This window comes from Pelobates fuscus, chromosome 4 (genome assembly GCF_036172605.1).
Source record: "Pelobates fuscus isolate aPelFus1 chromosome 4, aPelFus1.pri, whole genome shotgun sequence".
NCBI classification, from domain to species: domain Eukaryota; kingdom Metazoa; phylum Chordata; class Amphibia; order Anura; family Pelobatidae; genus Pelobates; species Pelobates fuscus.
The window spans coordinates 113261218-113277902 of NC_086320.1; the positions used below are offsets into that span (position 1 = coordinate 113261218).

The following is a 16685-nucleotide window of genomic DNA, read 5'->3' on the forward strand; positions in this document are numbered from 1 at the left end:
GTTTAGATCAGGTGTGCCAAAGTTTGGTCCACACAGCTGTTGCACTACACTTCCTGTAGTTCTATGCCTGCCATTTTTACAGAGAATTATGGGAGTTCTAGTCGGACAACAGCTGTAGCGCTACACCTGATCAGCCTTGGTATAATTCACGAGTGCGTGTGCATATCATTCACTGTTCAAATATATTATAGTTTTATTATCTTCCAAGATTTCTGCCAACAAAGTTATTCAGAATCCATCAGCAAAATTGTAACTTGGAAATTTCCATTTCCCACAGCAGGAAAGAAAGTGATCCCAACCAGGAAATGTTTTGGAGAAACATACTTATATTTAAACATAGTTGAGGGGTACTTACGGACAATAGTTGGAAAATTCATAGTATACACGCCCTTCCCATGCAGTATTAACTGAATGGAGCTATCCAAGTGTCCCAGTTACCCCAGTCCTCCCCAGAAATAGGTTTTCTGTAGTCATGTTTAAGGCCAAAGAATAGGAGAATCTGTTCCAACTTGTGGACAGGTTGGTAATGCTTAATCAAATTATTGGGTTTTCACAAGTAAATTGGAGGCTTTAGTTTAAGAAAACAAGCACAAATAACAGGTTTTACATTATGGATTTCCCTTTTCGGTCAATCTGATGTCTGCAACTGAAAACCTTTCTATTATCACTGCTACGGCAAATGAAAAACGTAGACATACAGAAAGTAAACTGGTAAGGTTGGACAGTATACACACTGTCAAAGCCATGGTAGGTGGCAAGGAATGATAAAAAGATGCCAAAAAGGTCTGATTTCCAGCACATCCAACCTCTGTATTCCATAACAGTCTGTATCCAAGGATACAATGATAAAAATTATCATTATCATAGATAGATCATAGGTAGTTAAACTCTTTAAGCACTCAAAGGATTCAGGATCTATAAAGATGAGTCTTAAACTATCCATGGAGTCGAATGCAGTGAATATTTAGAATAGCTCAATGTACAGAAGCCGACACTGAAAAAAGGAAGATATTACCCCGTTATCCAAAATCTGCTCATTTAGAACCCCTGAGATTGCAGTATACAAGGAATAGAAAAATTAATTGTCCAATGAAAATAGTATGTTCTCATGATAGAAGATGGTGTAATAGCTTATGGGCATTTTAATCGAAGTTTAAAAAATAAAATAAGAAAATCTTAATTATTCCAAGTAGTCCAAGATAGAACCCAAATAGTCATCACTCACAGAGCTTTCATCTACAATGTTTCAAGAAAGAATCCAAAGTAGTCACCATTGATCTTTCCTCTTCAGTATTCCAAGGCAACCCACAACAATAATTGTAACTGAAATGTAATTTTCCATAATTCAATATATAACCCCAAGTGGTCATCGTTGAGCTTTGTCTCCATTATTTCAAGATGGAGCCCAAACAGTTATCACAGGGCTCTAGCTTCACTGGGAAATCCTCTTTGTGAGAATAACAGATGACAAAACATATAAAATGTTTGACATACCAAGTTCACATCATCTTCCTAGCAGGATAGAAGGTTAAAGTATCTGCCTTCTGATCCCTGACACAAAGGTAGGCTTGCATTTCCTCCATGCTGATTGATCTGAGCAGTCTAATTTCCATAAAAGACTCAGATGTGGCGTCCAGTAAGAAAATACAGTGGCTTGTCATCACTACTGTTCGCAGTCTGAAACTCATCTCGAAGCCGGAACTGCCATTCATCCTCTAGCTCAAGTCGCACAATTGTTTGTCGTAGGGAGCTTCGGTCTTGGCAAATGACACAAAGAGTTGCACCTGCAAATGAAAATACAATTAATAGAGACGGTCAACTATATTGACCTACTAAACACAACCATTCAACACATGAGTAAGCAGAGCCACAAGGCAAAACTCCCAAAAATATGTTGAGAATATAATGCCCTGAAGGATTTGCAGATAAACATATGTATCATACCCAAAACCTCAGTGTTCAAAACGCAAAAGATTTGACAAAGTAAGCAGCAGTCTAATCATAACCTTTATTTGAGATGATTTGTCTAGCATATTTGCCAAAGAAAAAAAAAAAAAAAAACCCGTTCTGAGGGCTATTATATATTATTACACATCTGTTATATCATCTCCGCTGAAAAGAACACCCTAGATATAGCATTAGTAATAGGTTTTCACTGACCAAACTGACAAAGAAATACTCGTGATTTTATTATCTCTTTAGATTTAAATAGGGCCAGAATAGTTGAAGTAGTTTGTAGCCAGGTAATGCTAGCAAAAAGAAATGATGTGTTGCCATAGCAGCACAAACTGCTTCTGGAACATTAATTGGGTTCAAGGTTCCGATCTACTTCCCTCTCAATGCTCAACAGTAAAAACAACACAGTACTGAATAACTCAATAGATTGAGCAAAGTGCCATAGAAAAGGAATGCATCAGTTTTATACAAAAAGATTTAAAGGGGAACTCAATTGGTCTGAAAATGCATTTTTAAAGGAACACTATAGTGTTATGAATATAAACATGTATTCCTGGTGTTACCCTAGCTATTTAGGTTTCTTGCCCCTCTGTGAGGGTCCAAATGATATTACTTACGTTTGCTACCTCATCATGCTGGGCTTGCTATGGCATCCCCACCTCTCTGACTGAGATCGAGATTGATGATCTCACCCACTCCAATGCTTCTCCATAGAGAAGTATTGTGAGATTAGTTTGTTTGTACGGCAAAACGCTATTAGCCGCAATTAATTAAACAACCAAGTCTGACTATGTTATTCAGTGGAATTCCCCCTAGTGGCCGTCCGGAAAACAGCCACTAGAGGCGTGCTTAATCCTGCAATTCCAACGGCAATGTTTTAGATTGCAGGTTTAAATCTAAAATGCCACAGTACCCAGACCACTTGACTGAGATTAAGTGGTCTCGGTGCCTTTAGTAGGTTCTTTAATGTGTTGTAGAATTTATATCAAGCATAAAAAAATCATTTAAAGGTTCCTCACTTACATTAAGTACCCTATATTTAATAAGTTGTGGATTGTTGGGAATCCAAAGACAATTTAAGATTTAGGACCAACATAGTGAAACTGGAAACACAGCTTACTTTTTTCAAATTGACTTTTTAGAACTAAAAGTTGTAAATTCACTTTGAATTCCTAACCACTCACACTTCAGTAAATAGTCCTGCTAGGATCTGCAGAGATCACTTAATTTTGGTCATCAAACAGATTTCAGCAAAAGCTCTCTAATATTCCAAAGTATCCCACTGAGGTGACTTTTATAGTATACACACACCACTTCACGGCAGCCAGATTTTAAAAGAATACAGCTTGACAAATTAGTATCGCATAATATGCTAAGCAAGAAATTCTACTTTTTTTAAAATGTATTTATTTTATTAAACCGTTCAATCCCACTACGTGTTTCACTGATGAACACAATGTTGGATCTGGGTCACAACATGCAAAATATATAGAGGATATACATTTGTTCTTGATCTTTTGATATAAAATACCTTTAACCCCTTAAGGACACATGACATGTGTGACATGTCATGGTTCCCTTTTATTCCAGAAGTTTGGTCCTCAAGGGGCTAAGCTGTTCTCTCATTATCTTAGTGTCCAATGCTAATAAATAATTTACTACGCCTGCTCTCAGGACACTTTGTTTATATCTTTTGTAATGTAGATGTCCTAATCATACACAGTCTTTAACCATATTACATGTCCTTGCTACTCTGTATTTTTGTCCCTGCACGTCAAAAATAAAGAATAAAAAAAAAAAATACCTTTAAGAAACCTGTAATTCTTCAACATCCCTGCACAGACAAACGAGTCACACAGGTATAAGAGAAGACCACTGAACACCACTACTTCACAGTTCATATTCACAGAGTGTGGTCTGGAACTCACATAGCACAAAGTCACCTGGTGGTGGGGGGAAAAAAAAAGTCTCAATTTGCAAATTAGAGTAATAAGTATCAAATCAAAGATAACGATCCCCAAAAATACCATTAGTTGTGTACGTAAGGGTACACACATAGACCAAGCAGCAATCCTTAAAGGAGCACTCTAAGCAATGTAACCACAAGGGCTTGTTAAATAAATTAGGTACCCTACACAATCCTGGTGCCACCCCTCAGTTTAATATTAGATCATTTAAAATAGTCTGATATAGTCTTAACACTTTGACATAATCCATGTCAATTTCATCCAACCTGAACACCAGTGATTGGCAGCAAACCAGCTCAGGCTCTCTTAGCCAAAGTGATTTTAGCTATAGCAGTAATGCTACAATGTTGCAGATAGAACCATGGTTGATCCAGAGCAGGACCCTGCTTACAACTGGATGTCTACGTCTGTAATGTTGCTTTAATATAAGCTATCCAATAATGGTTCTTAGCCTATCAAGTGTAATAGTTTTAGCGACTGACTTAATATTTCACCACTTAATGGTTAAAAATTTATTTTAAAGAATACCCGTCATCGCTATGTGAAAGACTAAAATTCTGTCTATACATTGTGCTAGCTATCAAAATCCTGTCTATACATTGTGCTAGCAGATAGGGCTTTCTCCCACTTCTCAGTCAATAGACTGTGCGGACGATTTGACTGACACGGGAGAGCAGAAAATACTGCTCCTTTTTTCTCATGCAATGCAGTTGCTATGGAAATTCCGTAGTCGACATTGCTGGATAGAGAATATAGAACAAAGTGACTCGTGTTGTTCTGTTTAGATGCTGGCAACAAAGCCAGCATCACACAGGAAACTTGCCCTGGTTGTGGATGTGCCCCCAAAGCAGTGCAAATCACACAAGACACCAGGATGTTTATGAGAAAAGTAACCAAGCTCAGGACATGGCAGTACTGGAACGAAGAGTATATATCAAAATGTTACACTGAATAAATAAACTTTCTCTACGATATCTGATGTATTCTATTTATTGGGAGGGGTGGGGGTGGGGGAGGGGTTTAGCTATTGTTACATTTGACATGACAGGGTCACTTTAACCCCTTAAGGACCATACTTCTGGAATAAAAGGGAATCATGACATGTCACACATGTCATGTGTCCTTAAGGGGTTAAGCTCCATTCATCTCCCTAACCTAGATATCCACCTACTTCTCGATTACTAACAGTTTGTTATTACATACAACAGATATCAGCTGATCAGGCTGGCACTTGCAATACATATATTGGTATCTCAAGCACTACCGCCTGGAATTATCACGTCAAGCTTTTATTACACCAAATAAAAAAAAAAATAATACCTCTGGTCCCAAATTCAAGTAACAGTCTACAGCAAGCACTGGATTCCTTGGGTTGTAAACAGCTTTTGGGAAAAGCCTGTGAGAACTTAGCTGTAGGAATTTTTCTAGCAAGAACTGTGCTGGAGCAGCAAGGAGAGTCTGTTCACTGTCTGGAGCACATACATAGTGCATCGGGGAAATGGGACCATTGCTTTCTGTGATCTAGAAAGAAAAAGGCAAAAACAGCAAGATTATACACCATGTTATAAAAGCATATACGAATATGAACAAACTGCTAAAGTTTACAGATATGTAATGAGCCAGAAAGAGATTAATATTAAATGCAATCCTTTGTTCACTCTGTGTACATGCACTTTGTCACATGGTAAAAAAGCAGAGAAAAGTAACTACTCAAAAATATGTATTTCACAAATAATAATAATGTTTCAGCTAAAAAAAAAATTAAATAAATGAACAAAACAATTACTGTAATTTTGGGCTTGATAAAGAAGTCCTTGTGTCCTCCAACATGAATATACTTCTTTATGACACTGAAATTGTTGAAGCGGCAGATCAGGAGACCACTGCTATTTACTCGGAGATTGAAGTCAATATCCTCACAGAAATACCTACATAGAATAAAAATAGGAATGTTATATATCGACAGACATACAGACGGCTGGCTAGATAAATGGGATCATAGATTGAGATTCTGTTTCAGAACTCAATAATGCACTGTGGAATTACTTTCTGTATTGAATAACGATTAATGACAATAGATCATCTCTCTGCCGTTCATGGGCCCTAATCACAGGCACTAGTGGGACAGAAATGCCCAAGATCCGTAAGAGTTACTAGCATCTGCTGCCATTTCTTTTGTCAATCTTTATTTTTTATGGAGACATTGAGTAGTTTAGTATAGAAAGAAGAAAATGGATTAGAGCAATTACACAAATAACCAAGATGCAGATGGCATATCAAATCCCGAATTAACAGTCATTTTTTTGTGAAATAAACAGGCTAAACAGGTATGTTACCTTAAAAGACACGCTAAGTGTATCTGTGTAGGTTCAAATCAGCAGGTAACGCACAATATTAAACCTTGCTAGACAGGCTATTATTAAAGGGACACTATAGTCACCAGAAAAACTACAGCTTATTGTATTTGTTCTGGTGAGTAGAATCATTCCCTTCAGGCTTTTTGCTGTAAATACTGTCTTTTCAGAGAAAATGCAGTGTTTACATTACTGGCCACTCCTCAGATGGCTGCTAGAGGTTCTTCCTGGGCAGTGCTGAATAGAGTATAGCTATTCGGTATCTTCAACCTCTGCATGCAGACGCTGAACTTTTTTCATAGAGATACATTGATTCAATGTATCTCTATAAGGAAATGCTTATTAGCCAGGCTGCGTTTGACTTGTGCTGGCTCAGCCAATCCTATGGGGAAGCATTGTGATTCGCTTAGACGACTACTTTTGATGATGTCAGCAGACAGAAGGCAGGTCAAAGGCAGACAGGAGCAGAGTCAGCAGCTGCAGACTTGAATACAAGTAAAATTTGACTATATTTAGGGAGGTAAGGAGGGGCCAGGGGGGCTAGATGGTGGTTAACAGGTCAGGAATGCATGTTTGTGTTCCTGACCCTATAGTGTTCCCTTTATATAATATAATAAAAAAAAAACAGGCAGAAATTAACATCATAGCTAATGATGCTGCCGTTTTAACAGAGTCAGCTAAACACCATGCCATAGGTAACTCTGACTCACTAATCCAGGGCAGAAATTCACCTTATATGTCCCTGTGAAGAATTCTCCTTAACCCCTACACTTCCCTAACTCTAACCCTCAATCCCTACACTACCCCTATTAATTAACCTTTGCTCTACATAGGGGTCAAGTGAAGGCTCTAAAATGAGTAAGGCGTAATGAGTGATATTCGTTAATATACAATGCTGCTGTTAAATGCATAGGAAGAATTTGATATTTATGATCTAGATCTATAAGCCCTTACACTGCAGGATTTCAATATATTTCATTAAAATTAACCACCTACTGGTTTGATATTTATTTTGTATCTGTAACCATGGATGTTAGCATGGGAGGACGTGACTGAGGGGTCGGTCTACTGTAAATTTATTTCTCGGGGTGTTATGAAGGAAACAAATGCAGCGATTATTCATATTTTCTCCCATTTGTATTGGGACAAAATAGGCAAATCATATTTGAAAAGGTGGATAAAATATAATGTAAAATGAGAAGATCAAGGAAATGTGTGCATAAGTCACAGTGCCCCAAAACAGGAGTACATTTCGGGGATGGATGTGAGCCGCTTACCTGTTCAAGTCATACTGCACATTTTGCGTTACATCAACATTGAGAAGAATGAAGTCGTGGACATGGCACCTGGAAAATGGCCGTTTGGGTAGACATGTATTTAACTTGTGGTTCCATTTTTGGATGCCCAGTATTGCATAGTTGCTGATCTTTGGAGTTGCCTCCATGTGTTGCAAAACATATCTTAAGGACACATTCCTGATGGTGCTGTCTGTTTCTGAAGATTGGCTGCTGGAACAAGACATGGAGTAAAAATACCATTAAGGATTTGAGATCCGAGTACCTGGTGTTTTCCCTTGCTCTGGCAATAAGGCAGTATAGTAAAATGCAAAAAAGCTGAAAGACCCATGAGCTCTCTTGTATGAATAACCCTAGAAGCAATTTAATTCTATACTACAGTCATACATTTTAATATACATTTTAAATCTATTCACTCCCAATAACACAACCAGCAGTGATCAGCATCATAGCTTAACCCTTTGTATATACATTTCCCCATTGTAATAACTAGCAAATAAAATCTATTATTATTTTATTCATGTGTTTAACTCAATCATTATGATATATTTAAAGCCAATCCGGATCATGATATTATGTACAGGATTATTTTTGGAACATAGCAAGTTGAAAGGAAGAATCAGAAGGGGCAGGTTTATTATTACTTTTTAATATGCATAGCAAATTGTAACCCAATATACATATATACTGGTTAAGTGACTGGTGCAACCTTTTAAGCCTATCTGGGCCACTGGCTTAATTGAAGAGGCATCAGTCTTGAAGTCAGAGTGTGCTAATGCAAGCAAATATTTTGGAGGGACAATCAGTAAGTGAAACTTCCTCATGATCACATCTGCAGCACAGGTAGTAGGCTCTGGATGCAGGAGAACCGTGTTTTTTTTATCAAAATGCCTAGATACCTACTTGCAAAAACATTTTTTGTACTGCTCCCCTCCCCCAAACTGGACACCTAAGTGTCCAGTTTGAGGCTATGTATATGTAACATCAGAGGTTATGTATATGTAAGTGCATCTCTCACATGAAACCTCCAATCTTTGCCTTTTCTCTAAAAATTTAATGTTTACATTAAAGCCTAGAAACACCTCTAGTGGCCACTCCTCAGATACTGAGCGGCCGTACTGCACACTGTGTCTCCACTCTCTGTATGGAGATGCTGAACTTTCCCCATAGAGATGCATTGATTCAATGCATTTCTATGAGGATATGCTGATTGACCATGGCAGCGTTTAGCCCCGCCCCATTGCCTGAAATCATCAAAAGTGATGAACTCAGCCAATCTAATGCTTTCTTATGGAGGTTGATCGGGGGCGGGGACAGATTGAAAAGCCCCGCATGGCGAGGGAAAAAGATGCATAAATCACCTTTCTAACCCAATGTATGGGTGGCCAACCACCTCAATGGTGGTTTAGAACTATAGTGTAAGGAATATACATTTTTGTTGCTGACACTACATATGCTTTACACTTTATCCTTAGAGTATTTGAATGTTCCAAGCATAGCTGAAATTTAACAAACCCACTGATATCTTCCTGGTAAACATGTTCGGAATAAATAAAAATACTGTTTCACATTATGGAGTGAGATGTACACAGCGCTGAGCATAATGGAAAACTAACAAATCTGAGATGTTGTACTTTGGATGGGTTTCTATGCATCAATGGCAATTTTTACACAGTGTACCCATACCTGAACTGTTCCTGGAGCTTTCCATGTGCATTCCATAGTACGCATGAATCATCCATTATGACTATAAGGGGCCAGACACACTGACGTTTCACACCCATCTCTTCCAGGCGGTTCCGTTCCAGCTCCAGGTTATGGTAGGAAAGTTCTTTAATAAGGAACTTGGCAGCTCCTGCATTAAAGTAAAAAAAAAAAAAGGTTTAACTCATCTTACCAGTATGTACACCAGTCAATTCATGTAGCATGGTCCTGCTGAAAGGCAGGAATACAATCCCCAAAACACACAAAAAGATATCGCAAACACGGTTTTAGACAATAAGATGTAAATCTGCCTGGCGTGCTACATGGAGGGAAAGGTCTTAAAACTGATGATACATGAGAAGATTAAAAATAAAAACTTTGGGAGGATTCCATGAAACCGATAGCCAGGGAATCATCGGAGTTATAGTTCAGCAACATCTGGGGGGCCGCAGGTTGGACAGCCCTGATGTAGAGACTGACAAACCGATGTAACGATCTTTACTGTAAGTGATATAAACTGACAAATTCTATCAAAAAGTGTTTGATTGTTAATTAATGAAGACACTAATGGGGAGGGGATCGTGTAGAACACCAAATCAGATTAACACAGTCTATTACACAAACCTTTCAAAGAGGAGTCCCTAACGATGGCTTTAGAGTGAACTCAATGTTTTGAATAGAACACACTGACGACAGGTGGCCAACGACTCACCTTTACCAGCGTTGTTGAACATGCCAGGTAACACCAGCATAATGTGGTTGGACCAGTATTTACGGTACAGCTGCATTTCATATTCCTTCACCACCAAGATGTGCAGGTGGCTGATGCCTTCCATAGCATGAAAGAGATTTAAGAGTCCGTGTTCATGGCGCCCACTTGTAGGTGTGAAAATGGGGCTCTTCAGAACATTTGGATTTTGCTGGAGGACACAATGAGGATACATGTTAATCAACCTTACAACATACATTTTACTGAATTAGAAAGACACACAAAAACTATTTAAATAAATAAAAGCACATCCACAGCCGCCAAATAAATTGATTTTACAAAAATATATTTTTAGATAACATGCTCATGGGTCTAACTTTTCATTGCATAAAACTTTAAAAGTTTCAATAAAAACACAAAAACACCATACTTTATCAGAGAGCAGAGAGAGGCGCATGCTCTCCAGATGTTTCCCTTGTTTACTGAAGACAAAGTGATGCTCTTTTGATTTAGGAATGATAAAATGAAGCTGGACCTCTTCTCCCAGCATTGAAGACGAGAAGGTGAAGGCATGCAATGAGGATTCAGGCACCTAAAGGAAGGAAGTGTTTAAATGTTTATTGATGGGGGACATTTAGCGCCATTTGGTTGCAGCTATAGCTTTTTTTTAATCCATTTTAAAACCACAACAAAAACATGCACTGGATGGCTTCTAATGAGGCAAAATCTCTGAATTCACAGCCAATATATATTTATTGTGCAAAATGTAATGATATAGTAAGGCTAACACACTAAGCATCATGATTCATAAAGTTTATGCAGAAAAAAAAAATACAAAATGCAAGAACATGCTTGATGCTTTTCTGCTAAAGTCAGGACAAGGCAAAAGGGCACCAAAACAAATTTGGCTTAATGAAGCAGTTTTGCCCCTTCAGTCTCCCTGTTGAAATCTCTGTCATTTAGGAGTTAAATCGCATTGTTTATACAGACCTATGCACAAGTCTCTGCAAGTGACTCACACAGTCTTCTTAATCCCTTAGAGACCAGACCACTTTTCAATTTTCTTACCATTTGGGCTGTTTTTACATTTCTGTGGTGTTTGTTTTTGTGTTTAGCTGTAATTCTCTTCTTACTCATTTACTGTACCCACACATATTATATACCATTTTCCTTGCCAATAAATGGTCTTTCTAAAGATACCATTATTTTCATCATATAATTTACTATAAAAAACAAGTTATAAAATATGATGAAAAAATTAAAAAAAAAAAAAAAACTAAATCTGTTGCGCATCTACACCCATAGTTTCTAAATTTTGTCAGGAGTTCAGAAATGCCCAATGTTTTTAGTTTTTTTGGGGAAAGTTATAAGTCTATAAGTACAAGTAGCACTTTGCAAGTTCCAAACCATTTTTTTTTTTTCAAAAAAAGTTACATTGTAACACTGATATTGGTCTAAAAAATATAAATATTCCTTTTTTAATAGATTGATCAGTTCTATTTAAATTTAAATTATATATATCATAATATTTCTCAAAGGTCTTAGCTATATCGTTTGGACTTGAAAAGCATTCTTTGTTGTGAGGTAACATATCTATTCTATTGTTTATTGCTTTTTATTTTAGGTTATTTGCCAACATTCTTCCTGCCCTATTGCGATAGAGACGTTGTTGCAGGGCCCAGATGAACTTATCAACCAGGTTCTGCTGCATAGTTTTTATATGTAATTGTATCTCCTGAATTTTAGTCATAGTTATACTGTTTGGAGTATTTTTATTATGTTTAGCCAACTTACTTAGCTCAATGTGGAGCTCTCTTAGAGTTTTACCTCTGTTACTTTTTGAATTTTTTGGATAAATTTCATCATCCCAAAATTTCACAAGTAGAGATGGTAACATTAAACAAAGAAATAACAGCCAGGCCCGGATGGACTTGTGCTCTATGTCAAAAAGAAATTTCCAAACATTTGTGTGAAATACTGATATCTGTCAAGAATCCCTGAAAACCCTTCACATGTTTTTTTTTTTTTTTAAAGTAGACAACCTAAGGTATTAACCCACTTCTGGAATAAAAGGGAATCATGACATCTCACACGTCATGTGTCCTTAAGGGGTTAAACTTGGAGTATTTTGACCCCCTTTCATGCAACCATTTTACCATATTTTATATTATATATGTGTGTGTGTGTGTGTGTGTGTACATACACACAAACATACATATAATGCATGTGTATATAGTGTGTGTGTACTTTTATATCCAGTATATGTATTAAAAATTATAATTAAAGCATTTTATAATATATTATACCTATATAATGCATATATATGATTGCATTACAAGTGTATTTTGAGATATATGTGTATATATCTCAAAGTACACTTATACATATATAATGCATGTATATGATTTCATTATATATGTATAATATATTATAACATGCTTAAATAATTTTATAATATATATATATATATATAATATATGTATAAAAATTATAATTCTTTTTACTTTTTAGCAGCCTGGGGGACAGCCCTGCTGGCAGCTCCTAGAGTCCTATTGCGGCGATCTGATCATGGTGATCACATGGCCCTTGAGGGCCGGGGTGGCCGGAGCTGCTGCAGTGGGACTGCTGGGGTCCCAGGCAGTCCCCCCTAACCGTGATCGCCGCGGATCGCCGGTCCAGGGCTCCTATTTGCCGTGATAATACTAGGTACATGTGCAGTTCTTAACGACCGTTTTTTGTCGGACGTCCACGGTTGTTATTGAGATATACATAGAATGAAATATATATATATATATATATATCAAAATACAGTTAGAATAAAATTATATATATATTTTAAAATGTAATATTATATTTTTAGTTGAATTTAGTTTTAAATATTAATTTTTATCATAAATACACACAATATTAAAACGCCTTCAGTTACTCACCTTCTTCCACCGCCGGGCTCCCTTACCTCTCCTCCCCCGCCGACGTCAGCTCCCCCGTCCCAATGCTTTCCTATGGACGCTCTGCGTGATGGAGGTGTTAAATGCCTCCAGCGTCGCAGATGAGCCTCTAGTGGCTGTCCGGAAGACAGCCACTAAAGGCTGGCTTAACCCCAAATGTAAACATAGCAGTTTCTCTGAAACTGCTATGTTTGCATCTGAAGGGTTAACCCTAGAGGGACCTGGCACCCAGACCACTTCATTGAGCTGAAGTGGTCTGGGTGACTATAGTGTCCCTTTAAAGTTAAACTTTTAAAGCAAGTTACATCTAATTGAAAGTGAAACCTTTTTTTTTTATGCAGGTTGTACAACTCACTGCCAGGGGAGGTGTTTCTAGGACTGCATGGGCAGAAACAAACGTGATTTAATTCCTAAATGTCAGAGAATTGAGCAGGGAGACTTTAGAGGCATGATTTATACACAACAACTGCTTCATTAAGCTACAGTTGTCTTGGTTACTATAGTGGTTTTTTTTTGTTTTTTTTTATTTCTTTAACCCCTTAAGGACGGCAGGCGTTCGATGCCATACTTGGGACCCTGTACTAAACGCCGGTGGGCGTCCTCGCCGTCATATGTACTCACCCAGTCGCCGGCGATCCCACGCCGGAAATCGCGGTGGGGGGACTCACCTGGCATCCCAGTGAGTCCCCCTGCCTCCGATTCGGCCCTCCTGGGCCATGTGATCGCGAGGTCCTTGTGAGGACCTCACGATCACATAGACAGCATAGCCGTCCATAGCAATGCCAGCAGAGGGAGTGCCACTCCCACTGCTGCCTGTAATTGGTAAAAAAAAAGTTAAAACAGTTTAAAATAAAATATAGATCAACGTTTCAGTTCTCTAATGGAACTTTCGTCAGGATACCAAAGTTCCATTAGAGAACTGAAACGTTGAGCTACTACTGGCAGATGCCTGAATAAAAGCTAAGTTTTTTCATAATTTATTTCTTGCAGTCCTTGGAGTGCAAGCAATTCTACATTTCTATTATTTGGCTGTTAAGCACCGGGCTCTAACTCCCTATCCTGGAGTGCAAGCAATTGGAACATATATACACACACACATAATTATATATATATATATATATTTTTTTTTTATTTTTAATTCTTTATTTTATTGAGGCGTATAGTAGCAAGGGTACAGAATGAAGAGAGGGAGATGATATGAATACGTACAAGTAGGGATTAATACAACTCAGTATGTATCACCTCAGATAGTTGTCTGCCTCTTTTTATATTAAGTAAATGGTTAGTAAATGTTAATTATAACATGCTGTTTAGTCATGACTAGAGTGAATGAGCATATAACTCTTAGCTAGCCTAGGAGAAGATCTAGACAAATGAGATGCAAGTATAAACATTAGAACAAGAGAAACTAAAACAAGCTGATTAATCCTAGTGCTGCCTATAGTTATTATCATGTGTTGCTAGCTCGCTTAAATCAGGTTAGGTATCATGCTGGGTGGGCCATTGAACTGACACATATGAAATTACAGCAGAGCTCGAAAGTTGCTGGGTGCAGCTATTATTGTGAAACATGCAAGCATGGGTCCCCGTTTTACATTACTGTATAATTGCTATCATAGTTGCATAGGGGTCACTGAATATATGAGTTAAAATCATATAGTGTATGCTGGGCTAGGCATCAATATAAGGTGGCTGCCCCTAGCTATGTATGGCAGCTAACGATTATATAGGAAGCAAATGTTATAGCCTAGCCTCAGCAAACTTAAAAAGTGGTTATGGAGGGGTCACTGCCAGGCAAATTTAAAGTAGCCGCGAGGGCTATGTGGGACCATTTAGCCACGACATCATGCTGTTAAGTCTCAGGGTGTGTGTGGCAGAACAGCCCAGAAAGATAAGCGAACAGTCAGCCTATGCCTAGAGCCGGGAAGCAGAGGGAAGGCAAGCGTAGGGCTTGGGGGCTCACAGTTGCCACTAGAAAGTCTTGTAGGGAGTTCATGTAGCCCAGCAAGTTCAGGTGGAGGTCGGCATATCCCCGCCAGGGCACAGTGCTCTTCCGGCCCCAGGTCTGTGTGAGAGCTTGCATCTGGGTTCTGGTTCTCTTGAAGACCTTATCCTTCCGCCGCCTGGGGTATGCAGAGGATCCGTGGGGTGCGGGCAGCCGACGGCGAGTGATCCTCCGCACCTGTGGGTGAAGCTGTGAGGCTGAGCCTCGTGTGGCTCTCGGCCTATGAAGGTGAGTGGCAATGTTGTGAGGTATGTTAGCAGCGGGGACCCCTCGTGGGAGCTTGGAATTCCCCCCCAGCTCACCCTGCTCTTGCATGTGGTCAGGGTTTGAGGGTGTCCCATTCCCCCTCCGTTTACTTCCATCTAGATCTCTTACTTGCTGCTGGGTTGGGGATGGTGCTGTGCGAGCCTCAATTGCTGCCCAGAAACGGTTAAAGATTTCATCCAGTTGCTTTACTGTTTGCTCCTCATAACTCTGCTGTATACACCAGGGCTGCTTGTGCTCATGAGGTAAGGGCACTGTCGCCATCTTTGGAGATCCTGCAGTCGTGTGAGGTGATGAAGTTCCTGAGGGTGTCGCGTGGCTCACCAAGATTTCCCCGGTGCGGCCTCTTGGTTCTGACGTTGTGGTGCTTGTTCCAGCGCCCTGTGCGGACCGGGATATCCCCCACCGGTCCAAAGGGGGGGGGGATAGGAGGTAGGAGGTGTCTGTGAGCCTGTTCTCTAGCGAGGAGAGCGGCCGCCTCTCCACGCTTCGATCCCTGGTAGGCCTCAGCAGGTTTTTTAGGGTTCCCGGCTAGTGTCAGGCATGCTTCGGGTGTCAAAGGGTTCCTCCGGGTATCCCCTCCTCGCTTATTCTCCTCCAGAAAGTGGACGTGCCGGATTTCTGGGGGTTTTCCCCCAAAAACAGCAGTTTTGGTCAGGAGCTTGGGTCCTGCACGTCTGCTCAGCCTGGAAGCTAGGCTCCGCCATAATTATATATATATATATATATATATATATATATATATATATATTTATGTATTATTTTTACATAATTAGGTCATTTTATTAATTACAATTTGCGGGACCTGCCTAACAACCCAGGCTGAAAGTATAGGGAGTTTAATTTGCTAGCACTATAAAACCTGTACATAGGGGGTACTGTTTTACACGTGAGACATCGCTGAATACAAATATGTGTATTTTATTGCAGTAAAAGCAAAGAGTATTATGACATTCACAGTTAAAATGTCACATAGAACTAAAAAACAAAAAAAATCTTATTTTCTCCCATTTTTGTATATTTTATTCATATTAAATTAGGTTTTATAGCTAAATATTTGATATTAAGTGAAAGCCCTGTTTCCCCTGAATAAATTGATATATAATAAGTGTGGGTGCATTTAATATGAAAGAGGTGAATTACGGTTGGACAGACATATGGCGCAAATGCCAAGTTTTGTTTACGTTTTGATAACGTGTACATTCGGCTCAGTCCTTAAGGGGTTAAAGGAACACTCCAAGCACTCTAAATACTAAGGCTCATTGTAGTGGTTAGGCTGTTTGCCAACAGTTTGTCTTTTTACTTTGGTCCTACGGGTGCTGCTCTTGCATGGAGCGTCAGTTAGTTATCCTGAGCTAAGCCCTGTCATGCAGGACCAGCCCACTGACTTAGAGAATCAGCATCAGCGCTTTGCTCTGAGCAGAGAGATTCCACCTGTTATAGAGACAGTGACTGGCACCCAAGGTAAAATGTCAAACCAAAA

The 16685-nt window shown here is 39.0% G+C and overlaps 1 protein-coding gene across 1 annotated transcript in view; it reads right to left on the bottom strand.

Annotated features, from left to right (window-relative positions):
* Positions 1–440: 440 nt before the first annotated feature.
* GREB1L (GREB1 like retinoic acid receptor coactivator) overlaps positions 441–16685 on the bottom strand; it is a 57740-nt gene continuing 41495 nt past the window's right edge. The window contains exons 26-33 of the mRNA XM_063451493.1: positions 10416–10577; positions 9989–10196; positions 9259–9427; positions 7555–7785; positions 5710–5851; positions 5244–5444; positions 3761–3899; positions 441–1784 (exon numbers count right to left, since the gene is read on the bottom strand). Coding sequence (XP_063307563.1) covers positions 1621–1784; positions 3761–3899; positions 5244–5444; positions 5710–5851; positions 7555–7785; positions 9259–9427; positions 9989–10196; positions 10416–10577 — 1416 coding nt within the window. The 3' untranslated portion in view covers positions 441–1620. The remainder of the gene's footprint in view (positions 1785–3760; positions 3900–5243; positions 5445–5709; positions 5852–7554; positions 7786–9258; positions 9428–9988; positions 10197–10415; positions 10578–16685) is intronic.